Consider the following 16,977-nt stretch of genomic DNA (forward strand, 5'->3'; position numbering starts at 1 on the left):
ATCTGATTTCTCTCCCATGCATCCTTTTTCTTAATATCATAAAAAGACAACAGTCCTTTCCTTAACCTCTAGAACATAAAACACAACTGAGAATGCCATAGGAAAAAAATACCATCATTGATTCAAGAAAGATTCTGTGATGATATTTGGAAGACAGTTTAAAAATCTCTTCCAACCTGCAAGATAAAGTGAGTTTATCACTTCAATATAAATGTTACTAAAATACTGAGATAATGAAGAGCATGCTAGTATGAATTCTGAGCTAATAAATTAGATCTCTCTGAAACTCAATCCTACTTGTGAAACAACTTCAATGAATCCTTCAAAAATTTTACTAAAGCACAGTGAGTAGTACAGAGATGACAACAAAGTGAACAAGCTCACCAGTCATACTCCAGAAAGAATTAGAGAGCCATGTGGAACTACATCTCTCTTGACACCAGGAACAGTAAGTATCATGCTCATTTTATGAGCTGTCTTGTAAAAACCTTTCTCTTGTATAGTACATCTTCAACAGAAGGAGAACATGGCTTTTATAAAACAAAATAATTCAACAAGCTAATTGTTGAAATTAAATTCTGAAGCTGGGACAAAAAATATGAATCTTAGCAGATGGAGAGTCAGTGGTATCGGTTTTGGCAGAAAGATCTAGAAATTCAGTTCAAGTGGAAATCAAAGATATTTTAGGTAAATTGAGCTATAACAATGATTGCAGTGTAAGATGAGGAAGACTATTGGGTGAAGCACCATTCTGTGTTTACCAAAATACTAAAACAGGCGGATCAAAGTTTTACTTACGTTACATAGATGACAGGTTATTAGGCCTTTGAGCACATTTTCTCCTCAGTCGCACATGTGTATTTGTGCTTTCAAAATGTGTGAAATTGGGAAAAGCTTGGAAAAAAATGGGTTTCAAAAGTGGTAGCAGCTCAGGTCCTGACAACTGTTTATAACTGTTGCAAACAGACATATTACAGAATAATATGCTCCAAGAAGGTATAATAAAGGATCTAAAGCTTTAGACTCCCCTCACAACTAGGGGTAAAAGAGAAAGACCATTAAAAAACAAAACCACTCTAGGACACTAAAACCTAATTAGAGCAGAGGAGTAGTATACAAAGGGAACAACACTCAGCTGTTCATTAGGAACAGAAGGAAAGCAATTTTGTCTTCGGGGTGGCATAAGAATACTTAATGGTGTTTAACTCCCTGCATCCCTCCTCCCCAGCACACTTTGTACAGGAGGGAATAGGTCACACAGTGGTGTTCAACAACCAGTATCGTTCCCTAACCCCTCCTATTCCAGCACCTGGGGATCACAGCCATGTGCATTTAAGTAAGTGCAATCTTGCAGAAGAGAGCTGTGAGCATGTGTGGCTGCAGTCAGAAATGCAAGAGAGCAGTCAAAAGCTGCCTGCAGGTGACCACAACATTGCCGTAACAGTCACTAAAGAAACTCCCCTTTATGAATAGCAGCCGAGATTTTCATATCTCAAAACCACTTCTTTCATCTCAAGAAAAAAAAGAGGTTTTGTAATTTACCCCTAAGCCAATAAATGAATCTTAAATAGTGAGCAATATCATGACTTGAATTAAAAATTTACTGTTATTCAAAATTCCCCTCCAGTACAAAGCAGATCTCACAGTATAAAGGCATTAGCTAGAGAGATAAACATATTTTTTTCCTAAAACCAGCAAAACTCTACTTCTTTAATAGTTGTAGGCTTTTTTAAGTAACCAAGATGTGTGCAAGCAGAGCAGTATACCCAGTTAAAATCAAGCTGGAATATCTATTCTAGTAAAAAAATATTATCAAAAAACCCTTGCTTACTGCATGATCAAAATGTTAATAACTTTTTTCCCCTCCATTTTTTTCCTGGCCAGTTACCATTAATATTCCTAAGAAATTAATTCATATATATTTGCAGTGAGATACTGCGAAGTTTCAGAGGTAATGGAATAACACCCACCAAATTCGATAGAGGACAGAATCCTACTTCTTTTGAAGGCCTAGGACAACATGCAAGCAAATGTCATGGAAACAGAAGCTCTCTCCATAGTAACACCACTTGTGGCACTGTAGCTAACCACTCTAAGATGCTCCAAGACAAGGCATTAGCTTAAACCCACTTGTTCCATTAACATTCCCTATATCTATCAACTGTAAAGATTTATTAAAAACATTAATAGTTCACAAGAATGCAGTATCAAAGTCAAACATAAGTATAAGGGCAAACTAATTAACTGTGATAAAACAAGTCTGAGTAACATTGTCTTTTGGGAAAAAAGCCAAGAGACTGATGGCACTGTAAAGAATCATTATATTACAGCTAGTTTCTACTACAGTCTCTGACCCCACGCAACAATTGTCAGATGTGCAATAGCATCTTACATGAAACACCCAGAAGGAGCTACAGAGTAAGGTGCATAAACATAAATGCAAAATAAATTTTTAAAATATATAATTACACTTAAACAACCCTCATTACCTGCTGTTATACAAAAATTTAAATTTTTTATCAACCAACCCAACAACCAAAACTCTCAAAACCAGCTGAACAAAGACTCCAACTAGCATTGTAGCTGCTCTCCATGGAGATGGACCAGCTTAGTGCATAGCAATCAGAGCCATGGGAATGATTTTCAATGAAAATTTATTTGACAAATTCGGTCCAGTTTGTGAACAATCTGTATGCAGTTCATGACTCTGACCAAAAAAAAAAAAAATCCTGATTAATTTTGTGGCAATGCTTGTTGGCCCATTTTCTGATCTGATGACCAATACAAAGTTTCACTTCCCTGATTGTTACTAGACACAAGGACCGTGGTACTACGTGTCCCTTCCATCCAGAAACTGAAAAGGGTCAGCAGTGCAAATGGGTACAAAAACACATTACCTCTGACATTTTTGCAAGTAAAATACCAGGTCTTGCAAGCATAAAAAATAGAGCTCATTCTGCAGAAATTTTTTAAAATGTCACAAATAATCACAAAAATCATTCATCTGGCTGTTTATATGCAAATTATGAAAAGCTACATGTGTTCTTTATTGGTTCAAGTACTTAATGAAATATAAAGTTTAAACTGAATCCTGTAACAATGAAAATCATCGTGACTGTATTGCTGTAATACATAAGCTGTCTGAAAATACATTAAAAATAACTTTACCAGTCTTTGTACATGGAAGTAGTCCTATGCTTTATATATATTTTAGAGAGTAGAGCTGTTTCTACTCAAAAATCAAACATATTCTTCCAAAAGCATGCTATTGCTTAAAAAAAAAAAAAAAAAAAGCTCTGAAGGTTTCCAAAATATAATATATCCAATATGGTTCACTACATACAAGTTTGCCTTACAGAAAAATCTGTATTACTTAAAACTGATACCTTTAAAAAATATTCTGTAAATAACAAACAGAGCAAAAATCCTTTTGTCTACTGGCCTTACAGCCAGCTCTGTTAGAAGAGTAGGGGAAAGGAACTCCAAAAGCCAAATATTAATTTGCTTTGCTTGATATTAGTTAATGGTAAGACTGCTCCAAAGGAATATGCCGCCTAAAAACTAGCAAATACTGACCTCTGCCAGTCTCTTCTTCAATTAAACTCACATTTTTCCTCACCATCATATGCATCAGACAACTTGCAGAACAGATTTAAGTAGGAAAGTGGAATTTTACATTTTATACTTTAAGACAAAAGGAACAACCTTGAAACTCTTATTTTGTTAACCACAAAATAGCAAACTTCTTTTTTCACCTGTTTTGAGCTCTGAGCACTATGAGTACTGGATCCTGTGATCAACTTAGATTTGTTAAACAGCTGTTTCCAAAACTATTTACAAATTTCCTTTATTCTTCTGGTTCCTTTTTCTCATTACGAGCAGAACAAGCCATATTTTCCCTTAAAAATGGCAACATCAATTCACTATCTGACAAGTCCCAGTGATACACATTTCAATTGCTCTCATAAGTTAAAAGTTCTCTAGAGAATCTCATGTTGCTTAAAACACGTTTTGTTTCAGTGGTTGAATGAATATACAGATGCAAGATCTCCCTGGGACATCTAGTGATCACTGTTTGGAAACAAGCAACCTACTGTTTGTCAGTTCAAACTTGTCAAAACTTTCAGACAGGATGTAACAAGTGTACTAACTGGTTTTTAAAGAACAATTCAAAGCATACAGAACACATGCATTTTGGAAATTTGAGAAAATTTTCAGCTAAGACTTCTAGTAATTTTCCCCTTTTGGAACAAACCAGTAGACAAGTCATAGTAGTACATTCCCCTATTTCAGTGGAAAGCTCCTAGATTAATGTGGAAAAAAACTGAATTTCATTTCAGAAATACAACTAGCAGCATAAAAAGAGAATAAGCTTTTGCTTTATGAATATCTGCACTAATTACATAGGAAACCTTCATCAGGTTTCTGATCTCTGACTTCTATAATCAAGGCATGAAGTCCAGCACTGCCCTTCTACCTCTGTACCTAATAGACCTGTATGATACAATCACATCTAAATTATTCACCATGCACCTCAGTGGAAGACAATGAAATTTTCATAGAAGCAATTTATAACTTTCATATCAAGCTCAAGACTTTCATTTTTAATCATATTAATGGACTTGGTTCACTATTTTTGTAATATCAAAGGCTAGGCAAGCTGATGAAAGGAACAGAAAGTACAATTACAATTAAAACTATAGTTACTGTCAGTCAAAAGGAGACTGAATTATCACACAGTGTTCTGTTGTACCTCTTCAGTAGAGAACACTACTCCACAGGCACCTCTGAGCCTTGCAGATTACTGTTCTGTACAGTATCATGAACATGATTATTTTAAATGTGCAGTCACCAATATGCACAATGACCTTCAAAGATTTATCTAATAATACATGCTAGCACCTAAGAAAAATATTCTTATAATTTAAAAATTCAGTTACCCTTTGGTGATATTTATCATGCATTTTCAAAATTGCTGTTTATAAGAACAGTGACCCAGTAAACACTCCAAATTACAAATAACAGGGTAATGTAGAATAAATCACTTTACTTTTAAAGAAAGTGTCTTTAAATGTTTTAACTATCCAGATACCACAACGCAAGTGCTGGTACTCCTCTGAAAGTCATCCTGTTTCATCACATCTCAGGTACATATATAATTTTTCTGAAATGATAGGCTACTGCTTACACTAAACAGCAGGATGGAGATCTAGACAAATATTCTGTTTATCCTGATCCCACTATTTCAGTTTTACTGCTGTGCTCCTGCCTAATAAAGAATACAAACATTTTATGGAGAATTTTCATGAAAACCTGAAAAGTTTGTCAGCTGTCTTGTTCTGCTGTGCACAAAAAAACAGAACTGGGAGAAAACAATCACAACCTAGTTCTTCCAGATACTTTGCTAAATCTTTTCAGTTTGATAGAAAGAGTAGAGAGGGATTATAAATGAAGTACTCTGTTCATGGATATCTATTCTGGGATCTGAAGAAAAGAGAATGTTGACAAAATATTTTCTACTGTATTGTCCACTTTCCAAATCATTCCTGATCTATCAACTTCTTCTTAGTCCTGGAGAGACTGCTGTAAATTTCAGGATGAGTCGGAACACTGCCATGAAGACAAGTGACCACTTCATTAATCTATTCAAGAGCTGAATGAAATGATTTAGTAAAGAGTTCTCACTGATTCAAATCAAAAACTCTCTTAGATTTCCCTATGCAGCTATAAAAGAGATTTTCTTTCAGAACTGATCCACAACACATATAAATAAATGTAATTTTTGGAATACGGACCTACTAATTTAAAACAGGAATGTTTTGCAGAACCTGAACCACTGTGTTGGTATTCTCACCTGAAATCTCATTTACAGTAGATATTCCTAACATTTACCTATTTACTTTAGTTAGAAAGTACATGCAACCATAGTTAGAAGCACGACAACAAATGTACTCCACAAGATCCCTGACAGCTGGCTTTGAGACAAAGAAACTATGCAAAAACCATTTTTGGAATCCTTTATGATGGATGATCCTACAGCTTTATTTTCCCAACATTTAAAACAGCAGCAGGCAGAGAAAGTGTTTTTTTCTTTTCCTAAACAACACATGCAGAGACACCACCAAATTAATGTTAACTGACAATCCCAAGGATGACTAGTACACATAATGTAGGAAAAATCTTTCCTACTGCCACTGGCAGGCAAAATGATTAAACTGCACAAGAGAAGTTCAAGAACCCATTTAGATAGCACCCATAAATGCAGTTCACTGCCTGACAAATCAGAGAATGTCAGGCAGTACAGGTTATTAGCAAGCAAACGAGACAACACAACAATTAAGACCAACACTCTCCTTAGGTAATCAGACTCAAGGCACTGACATCTATTTAGGCTGACATAATAAGGAAGTCAGGTTAAACAATTCTGCCAAATAGCAAATACGTTTGCATTTCAACCTGAATGTACTAGCGGACCAAGAGCAGAAAGTTAAAACAAGAAAGACTTTTGTTACACCCCAACCTTACTACATTCAGAGCTGAAAATTATCCAGAAAGGGAAAGAGGGAAATGTAGATATTTTCTAAGGTGTGAGTTATCTCAGGTTTTTGGAAAGTAAGTGGAAACCATAAAAATCTGCTACATTCAAAAATCATGGTACCTGTATCTAGGAGTCTAACGATTTAATTAAATAAGGTGTAATCAATTTAATAAGACCTTAATTATTGGTGCTGGGTTAGCACTTCTTAATTTTCTAGTTTTCTGATTAAAAAAAAAATTAGAAAACAAGTCACCCCATGTGAGCAAAGAAACTTGAATTGGTATAAAAGTTTTACTTGTATAGTCACAGAAAACTCCTCAAAGGAATATTGTGTATTGTTAATATATTTAGGTATGTTTGTAAAGCATATGAAAAAATTATGTATTTGAGATAGGATTAGCTACTTAAGAGATGAATTGCAAGGAACATTGCCATGGAAATTGAATATAACAACTATTCATAGGCAGAAAAGAGTTGCAAAAAAAAAAGAAAGCTCAGTGGCATTTCAGGAAAATGACAGCAAGTTCTCTGTTAAAGGAAAACCTACAACTGCACAAAAAGTGCTCAGTGACATGACAACAGCATCCCCTGACTAGCAACAGATTCAGTCAGAAACATTACTCTTCCAGAAGAAATCACATTTACCAGAGATACTTTGAAGATGAAAGGTTTTAGTAATGTGGATCAACTCAAAAGACTGATGAAAACTATTCTCTCCAGATTCTCCTTCATTCTGCTGCAAACTCTGGAGGCAAAAAAATTAGGTGGTCTTAGCATTTGTGTTAACAAACTGAAGTGCTGATGTCTTCTCCCAGTGACAGGATGTGTGGGAAACAGTTCAAAGCTGTGCCAAGGAATACTAAAGTGGACATCAGGATGTATTTCTGTACTTGAGAGGATGGTGAAACATTGAACGGGCTTCCTAGAGAGGTGGCCAATACCCCAAGCTGTCAGTGTTTAAGAGGCATTTGGTAAATGTGCTTAATAATATGCTTAAATTTTTGGTCAGCCCAGAAGTGGTCAGGCAGTTGGACTAGATGATCTCTGTAGATCCCTTACAACTGAAATAGTCTGTTCCATTCTACTCCATTCCATTGCCTCTAAATCCTACATGAATCACTACAAAAATAGAAAACTAAATCCAGAAACATGTATTTCTTGGAAACAAAAATCTATATTATTATATGATTCTTCCTAAGCCTTTATATATCAGCTTTGGTATTGAGAGTATATTTGGTATATCTGAGTCTGCCTAAGGCCATTACTTGCTATTGCACCAGAAATACATGGCAGTAATTGTTACCCCATCATTGATAAACAGGATATCTGAGCTTCAGAAATGAGCCAGCAAGTGACTATGCCTATGATTAAAGATCTACACACCCTTTAATAAAATATATACTGTGGAAGAAAAGGCTTTCCAATTATATAGAATTATTTATGACAAACTGGCACTGCTTAATGAAACAAATCATGGAGATATTTTATTTGGTGGTATCTTTTGGAGATATTTAATTCAGTTTTAACTTCAGTGATTTTGGAAGAACTTTCACAATGACAGAAAATAACACTGCCTATTATACAATAGGAATAGCACAAATAATTAACAGGCAACCAAGCATTTCAGATCACCACTAAGTCTGCCAAGGGAAGGGAAGGAAGATATAGTAATAACTCATGCAATGTTATTCAGTTATAAAAATCTATTCATTATTCTTTCATTTTAAAGGCTAAGCTTTCCATTAGTATTCAGTATAGGGAGTTACGTGTTAAATAATTCAGCTGTTCTTTAAAATAACATTTATCTTAGAAGAACAGAGCTTAGCAGCTGCCCTTCGTCCTTCCCTCTAAAAATCCCAATTCCACACAACTGGACTTTATTCCTTATACAAAATGTGAGCATGGAGGAGTACCAAACTGAAATCAGCCTGAGCCAATGCAGAAGTGTAACAGAGCTCAGGAGGAAAACACAAACCAGAAGATTTTAAATTGTGATACAATTATGCTCAAAAGCTGTCCTTAAGCCTTCCTAACTGATGGCCAGTGAGTCTTCATTTAGTTGGCTAAAGTAAGAAAATAATTCCTATATCCTTTCCTGAAGCAAAGGAAAAGTAATAGTTTTAGTCAGCAAGAAAGCTGGTTATTTGGAGATTACTAGCATAAAAATTAGACAGTCTGAGATATTTAGCAAAAGTACAATTTACAAGGGAGACATGAAAAGTAATTTCACTGATGAGTGGGCAGAGGCCAAGAAGAGGCCATTTCTGAGATTTCCATTAAAAACATACGGCTGGTAACCTGCAAGTGTTCTAAAACAAATGGGAGACATTTATTGTTTTGAAGCAACATTTCAAAAGAAAAGGACTGAAAGCTTCCAATCTTTACACAAGCATTCGGAATCTGTAAATAAGGCAAGTGGTCTTCACCTTTAAACTAACTCACTCTTTGTCTGGGGCATGATCCCAGGGTGAGAACCCTGTCCATGAAATTTCCTGCTGCTCTGTTTTACTCCTGCTTAATACTTAACTTCAGGCCCTGCTCTGCCAACCTGTTACAGGTAGAGGAACCAGAAAGTTGATCAGATGGAATAGAGCTGATTTAGGCATATGGGAGTTATAGTGATAGGATCTTAAATGGATAGACAATGATGTAAGGAAAAGTGTCACGGAGAAGCAACAGAGAAGGGAAATCAAAAGGACTGAGGAAACGGGCTGCTGGATAAGGAGAATGCATGAAACAAAAAAGAGTAAAGGAAAGAGTACAAAGGGAAGAAGAGAAGCTATAGTAGGAAGATATTTGTCTCTTGCAATGGAGTTGTTAAGAGTAGGATATGTTAATGCAGGAATTACATAAGAACCACACATCACATCAAGCTACCTACAAAGTATTCTTAAATCATAAATGAGGCAAAAATATCCATCACACCTGCTAACCATGCTCTTCTCATGATCTGTGAAAGCTTTCGCACTGAGAAGGGAGGAAATCAGAAGGAGATGGGATGCCTCAGCCATTGCCTTTCAACGGTCACTGTGAAATGAAAGCCCTTGTATAACCCAAGCAATAACCAATATAAGTAATTCAAGTAACCAATGAAGTAGTACTAGTAATGCTCAGTTAATCTGATCTTGCAAAATAAACTAACCTGCACAGGCAGAAAACAATCTCCTTACTCCTTAATGTTGTTTTTACCATCATGAATCACAGTGCAAAATAATTTCTGCTTCAGTACAAGAACCTTGCTATTCATAATAAGAATTTAGATAGGAATACTAAGAGAAGTATTTCTTACATCTAACTGAAACCCTAGATTCAGTAGTAAAACTTTTTCACAAATTCCTTTTCATTAAAACATACCAATTTCTCAAAACTGGACTAATAGAGGTACTTGATGCCAAATCTCTTCAAACCAAAGAGAAAAGTGAGAAAACCAAGAGCTCTTAGAGGCTAAAAGCATATTCACAGACAATTTTGGATATTTTGAGTTTTATTGCAAATCAGAATTAAACCAAACTTCAAAACAACAAAATATCCTTTCTCCATCCACATTGACTCCCAGTATCAGTGTTGCCTGCAGCTAGTGAGGAATATCCACATACTCAGGTCTGGATGCCTTTGTCTGAGACCAGACAACAAGAGGAACACCTCTGAGTAAACCAGGGCAGAGGGGAAGGGAAACTCAGGAAAGGCATCCAAACAGTACAAACTAACAAGCTCAACTCTCCTTGTACTAAATAGTTAACTTCTGCATTCTCTTAATCCACCAAAAATACTGTATGTGTGGGTAATTTTCCCCAAAGAATTTTCTGCCTGCACATGTTGACATTCTGCTTATCCTCCTCTGCTGCCACTTCATTCTTCTTTGTGATTTTGCTCCAGTTCCTGTCTACATTTGTGTACGTCTCAAAACACACACTGGATTTCAGGGACTCCCAAAAGATGTTCTTGAATTTCCCTGATCTTCTAAAACACAGCTTCATTTCTGTCTATCCTTTTTTTTTTCTGCAAGATCAATTTTGTCAACAAATATGGTTCTTAATTATCTTCTGGATATGTCATGGTCTCTTCACTTGAGACAAACAGTTTTTATAATGGTCTCTAACCCTCACAATAACCAAAGTTCAGGATTTACACCCCAATCAGCAACAGGAGGTTGTTGTTTTCTCTCTGAAAAGACCTAATACATCATGCATTCAACTACAACACAAAAATTATTTCAGTCAGTATTCTCAAGGGGTCATTTATGCACTGTTATACTGTTATTCCTGTATTGTTGCCTATTTATTTATTCCCTCTGTATTACATAACAAAAAAAGCCACCTCTATCAGCTTCATCCTTTTCACTTATTCAGCTTTATTGCTTCTTTCCCAAGTAACAGGTCTACAATAATATTTTTCACTCCAAATATATTACTGTAGCGGAAAACCAGCACAATTATTTATACTTACTCAACTAAGAAAGTCATTACACTGAGAAAACTGCATATTGCTTCATCCAGGAAAATCAGCTTAATAACAGAAGCAACAAACTTACATTCCATAAACTCAGAAACAATATTAAAATTTGAACATTAAATTAAACAAATACATTAAAGATGAATAACCTTTTTAAGCATTTATAAAAGAAAATTGTTTTAGTTGGGTTATAAATTTTTTAGTGTGCTAAGTCAGAAAACACAAGTTCTAGAAACAAAACACGTCAGATATTGATTTCCTGTAACAGTGACTAAGAGATACATTGTTCAGCAAGTTCATTTCAACTAGGAAAGGTAATTTCAAATTCAGCTGTAGTAACTCTGCTTAACTTAACCTCCAATTTTCAGGGAAGTGCTTCTGAGAAACTTACAATTGCTTTAGATTCTAACTGTATTCTAAGATATATCATCAGGATTTCTTATGAAAGTGTGAACTCTCTTTACCCTAGTATTTGCTTTAAATTGGAAACAGCTATGTATTAAAAAAAAAAAAAAAGTACATCACGGCCTAATTGCTTAGTTAGCTGATATAGAACTTGAAATAGAGAGGTTTATCTTATTTCCAGATGGCAGTGTCATCACCCCTTGCTAAAATCTGCAGTATAGGAAGGGAAGAAAACCAGGAAAAATATGTTTCAACTGGAAAAGTACACACATGTACTTTCCATGAGTAACTGGAATGGTAGAAATATCTGTCAAATTTGAGTTAATTGAAAACAATTCCTTGCTTGATTCAGTCAACACACTGGAGGGAAGGGATGCCATCCAGAAGGACCCTGACAGGCTTGAGGTGGGCTTGTGCAAACATCCAAGTTCAACAAGGCCAAATGCAAGGTCCTGCACCTGGGTCAGGGCAATCTCAAGCACAAACACAAACTGGGTGGAGAATGGATCAAGACGCTCTCCCTGGGGAGAAAGATTTGGGGTGTTTGTGGACGAAAAGCTCAAGAAAAGCTGGCAGTGTGCACTTGCAGCCCAGAAGGCCAATCATACCCTGGACTGCATCAGAGGAAGCAAGGGCAGCAGGGCAAGGGAGGTGATTCTGGCCCTCTGCTCTCATGAGACCCCACCTGGTGTGCTGTGTCCACCTCTGTGAGCCCCAGCATAACAAAGACATGGACCTATTAGAACAAGCCCAGAGAAGGGCCACTGAGATAATCTCAGGGCTGGAACACCTCTCCTACAAAGACAGGCTGATGGAGTTGGGAATGTTTAATCTGCAGAAGAGAAGGCTCCAGGGAGACCTTAGAGCAGCCTTCCAATGTCTAAGACGGACCTACAGAAACAGATGGAGAGGGACTTTTGACAAGGGCATGTATTGACAGGACAAGAGAGAATGCCTTCAAACTGAAAGAAAACAGGTTTAGATTAGATATTTGGAAGAAATTCTTTATTATGAGGGTGGTCAGGCACTGAAACAGTCCAGAGAATCTGTGGATGCTCATCCCTGGAAGTGTTCCAGGCCAGACTGAATGGGGTAAAAGGTGTCCCTACCCCACCTCTGGCAGAGGACTGAAATTAGATTATCTCTACAGCCCCTTCCAACTCGGACCATCCTACAATTCACAAGCTAAGAAAAAAGTCAAGATGGATGATGCTACAGCCATGATCTATGCCAATATACAGTACACACTGCAGTGTACCCACTGTATCTGATACAAGAGGAGGAGTAATAGAATGGATGAGGCCATGCTAGCTTGAGAACCACTTGCATTATTTTTTCTGGTTGTCTGCAGTAACTTCTCCCCAGGCCGCTCATATACCTTTACACTGGCAGACATGGCTCAAGAATTCATCATGTTTCATGTGCACTAAAACCACGAGTCACAAATTTTAATGAAATTTTAATGTGTGAACATCCTTGAAAAACCAAAATAACATGAGAGCTCAAATCAATGGTTGAAAGATTCAAGGAATGCAAGCAGTCACAGAAAATCCTTCATTATTTAGCAGCACACATGCATAGTACATACTCTAAAAAAACATGAGATGATTCCTGAAGACTACCACCGTTGATTAGTAAGAAATCACACATACTACAAATGAGATAGCAACAACTAGTCAGAAACAACACTGCAAAGTAATCCTGACCAAAACAAAGATTAGCTAGCTAGTCGATGGATGAGTGAGGAGGGAGAGCAAGAATTTCATCTGGAACTAAAGGCAGAAAAAATCCATTCTTTATGCTACTTACTCCTGTAGGTTGAAATATCAGTCCATCCACTTCATGGCTAACTTCTCTAGCAAAGTTTCCTTCCAGGAGCTGTAGAACAAAACAGAAAGAAAATCTTTTTCCATAGAGAAATGCACATCAAAGTGAGTAGTAGTGGATTATATGCTACTACTGCAATGGTTTGCCAGTAAACAGCTTATTTATGGTTTAACGTTAGAGCTTGGGAAATGCCAACATCAACAAAGTAGCAGTTTCTACAAAGAATATTCAAGACTAGAAAATCCTTTGTCCAAAAAGAAATACTTGGAAACCAAGATGGTTCTATATACCAGAAAACTAAGAAATATCAATTCTAATACAGGACACTACAGTCATATGTGGGCAAATTAAAAAATCCATTTGCCATTTTAACACACAAGTAGAACTTCAGATTGAACTTATTTCCTGAAAAGTACTTCTGGGCATCATTTGAAATTCATGTTTGACAGACTTCTTAACTAGGGCATAAACCAGTAACACAGCTACATGACTGTAAAACCAACTCTTTGAATTAATTTGTATCTTGAATACAAATATTTAATATTCTATTTAATGCTTTCAAAGCCTGTGAATTCTGTATGGAGGTAAATATATCCATCAAGATGAATTTACCAGAGAAAAACCATCTAATTAAACAAACTACTGAAACCAGCTAGTCAACAGTTATGAGAATTGATTATATACTTCTATATTAAATTCTGACTTGCCTAAGGAAAAGCAAATAACCAAGGAGAATTACAACTGACAAATAATAGCAAAAATTAGGAGAATTATCAAAATATCTCTTTATTAATTTCAATTTGTTTTACTGTTGAGATGAAGAATCTGTCCAGAAGTTGTAGATACTTTTAGTAATATTTTAAAAAACTCTGGCGTAAAAGTTGACAAAACATAGCAAATACAGAATCAGTAAATCACAGTCAGTTTTAAAAGCATCAGTTTGGCCTGGTCTGCTAATTTTGTACAATTTCCTTTCTAGAGCTCAACTTAATAACCTGCTGACCAAATTATTACTAAATTATTCAAATGAAGTCAATAAAGTACAAAAGGAGCTGAGAACTAACATTTGTATCCTACTAAGGCTGTACAAGTAAAAGCAATGCAATTTTATGTCTTGTGGATCAAAAGCCTGTTGGCCAAATACTTCAAACAATAATGATTCTACATATTTCACTTAAACCTGTAACTGTTTGCAGAGAATGACAGATAATGCTGCTATAAAAAGCTAACTTTTTCTCTTACCCAGTCATTAGCCTATATTTGTGCCTATATCTCCAACAAAGAAAGCTTTGACTATTCAACTTTTACATACAATTTAATTGGAAAAAACACACAATGAGAGTACTCTCAAGTGGAAAAGGATTTTAAGAGTATTTAATTCTGAGTAAGAAACTATCCAAGGAAACATAATTGCTCAGAAGAGAAAACCCATAATTGAAACTTGAAGCTGCACCTTGCTGTTATAACCTGTTGCTAACTTGAAATTTACAGCTGAAGTTCACAATGTAATGCATCTGCTACCATATGACTACACAAAATAACAACAAAATAATCCCAAATTCTTTCATAAATCTATTGTTAATCTTTGTTTTTACTGGACCAATGAGTGCATTGGAAAAATATTTAAACACATGTCAAAAAGTTTTAAAAATAGTGGGGTTTTTAAATTTCTAAATTTTTAAACACAAAGTCTTCCATGGATCACTTGCAAGTTACTTAGCAGTTCCAAAACTGACTGGCCAGTCATCTGTAATAAGAGTATGCTTCAAACTTACAAAAATACACGAGACTGATTTCATTAAATTCAGGTACCAAAAAAACCTCTCACTGAATAACGTCAATATTAAGGAATAAAAATATTTTAAAAAACCAAGCAAACAAAACCAAAACCTTCAAACTAGTTAAGACTATTTTTTATAAACTTCTGACCAACTTACCAAGGGCATTAACCAAAGTGGCAAAGAGAGGAATCCATCACCTCTGTTTCTGCCTCTGTTTTTGAAGTTGTTAAGGAAATTACAATTTGAGGAGACAGTTATTTCTGTGTTGGAGCTTACAGAACTGAATTATGTATTCCATCCCAAAATAAAACTTAAGAATACAGAAACAATCTTCAAAGTTGGAGTATGTGCAAAAGCAGAAAATAATTATCATGCTATTTAGCCTGCAACTCTCTCCACTCTGGTGAACATGTAATTTTAGAAAACTACATTCAAGTACTATTACAACTTAATAAATGGAGAGGAAAATATAAAACAATTTTTTTTTTCCATTTCAGAAATATATTCTGATACTTTTTATTCACTACTTAGCCAGAATTACAAAATGTAAAGGAATCTGTCCCATCAAGCTCCCACCCAGTTTCAGAGTCAAACATTCTGTTTGGAGGTCCACAGTGTTTTCACTCAGACAACTCTTCCCAAGTGTCAATTAGACATCAAAGACAAAAGGATTTTAAATCCAAAGCAAGCCTCAACAGATAACTACACTTCTTCGCACTCCCAATTATTCTGTTTTCATTCTCATTAGATCAATTACATGTATTTGAATGATAACACTCTCTCTAGAAAGGAATTTTGACTAAAAAGGATTAGCAACTGGGGGAAGGGAATGGAGGAAGGAATGTACATTTTCCCTGGCATTATTCCTATAAAAATTTTCTTGAGAATTAAACTATGGAAAAGTTGTCTGTGAACAGCAGAATACACAGACATTGAATATTGCAGAAGGTTTGGAGTGACACAGAAATGAGCAGAAAAAGAATGTTTGACATACAAGCAAGTGTTTTTTAGTCTAAAAAAGTTACATTTTTTCAGTTTATGAACTTCAAATGCAAATATCATGGTTCATCTTTTTAAAAACGTTGTTCAACATTCCACATGTTCAAATTTCTAATTAACTTGAACAGAATGATCTTTTTTAATCGGCGCCATGATAAATGGCACACCTGCTTGACTGGGATGACTGCCATGGATCAGATAAAGTGCAATGCATCTCAATGACATTTTATAAAAGATGGGTAAATGATGCATGTGAACCAGCTCTTCTGGCATCCAATTCCATGTTGCCTCATGGCATCTATTGCCACCTGAGATCCCCTCTGTTCACTCCTTTCAGCTTCCTTCTTCCCTGTGAACACTGCAATAAGCCATATACTCATATTACAGTTTATTATTTAAAAATTTTCCTTTCATAATTTTCAACTAAATTTTAAATTATCCCTACATCTAATAACACTTCTCTAAGCAAAAGGATGGTATAATTGCATGGATTGAGTGGAGCTGTATAATGAGTAACAGGATTTCTCCCTGCTCCTTAACCACTGAGAAGAAGAGCAGCTAAAGAGCACTAATAACTTGCTGAAGCTGATTTTGCCAAAACACTGAACCAGTCAGCAGTTCTTCTGTGGATAATTGAAAATTCACGCTTTAGAGATCTCTCTGTACTTATACCAACAAAGAAATCACTTTGCTCCTTCAGCAGGAAGGGGAGAAAATTTAGGTGCATACAGATTCCATACAATGCTAGTAGGTTTTCATTAGTGTTTTGGTATTTCTGAGGCAAGACACATAATTCTGTAAATTCACAAATATTACACTATTCATAAAATAAATAAGCCCAGCAGGTACTACTGTCCCTTTTCCTTCCCCTTACCAAAAAGAAAAAAGTCTCATGTAAACACAACATAATGTGAGTTATGAGGATTCTAAAACATAATGATGACTGAAAAGTCATACTGAGTTTCTACAAAATAA

At 35.7% G+C, this 16,977-nt stretch overlaps 1 protein-coding gene across 2 annotated transcripts in view; it reads right to left on the reverse strand.

Moving 5' to 3' along the window:
- The window catches only part of RNGTT (RNA guanylyltransferase and 5'-phosphatase), a 170,980-nt gene that overhangs the window by 76,702 nt on the left and 77,301 nt on the right, over positions 1-16,977 (reverse strand). The window contains exon 12 of one of the 2 annotated variants that reach the window (XM_041480416.1): positions 13,205-13,273. The exons of the other annotated variant lie outside the window; for it this stretch is intronic. Within the exon in view, the coding sequence (XP_041336350.1) occupies positions 13,205-13,273 (69 nt within the window). The remainder of the gene's footprint in view (positions 1-13,204; positions 13,274-16,977) is intronic. 2 annotated transcript variants of the gene reach the window in all.

Source organism: Pyrgilauda ruficollis, unplaced genomic scaffold (genome assembly GCF_017590135.1).
Source record: "Pyrgilauda ruficollis isolate IOZ18807 unplaced genomic scaffold, ASM1759013v1 scaffold51, whole genome shotgun sequence".
NCBI lineage: Eukaryota > Metazoa > Chordata > Aves > Passeriformes > Passeridae > Pyrgilauda > Pyrgilauda ruficollis.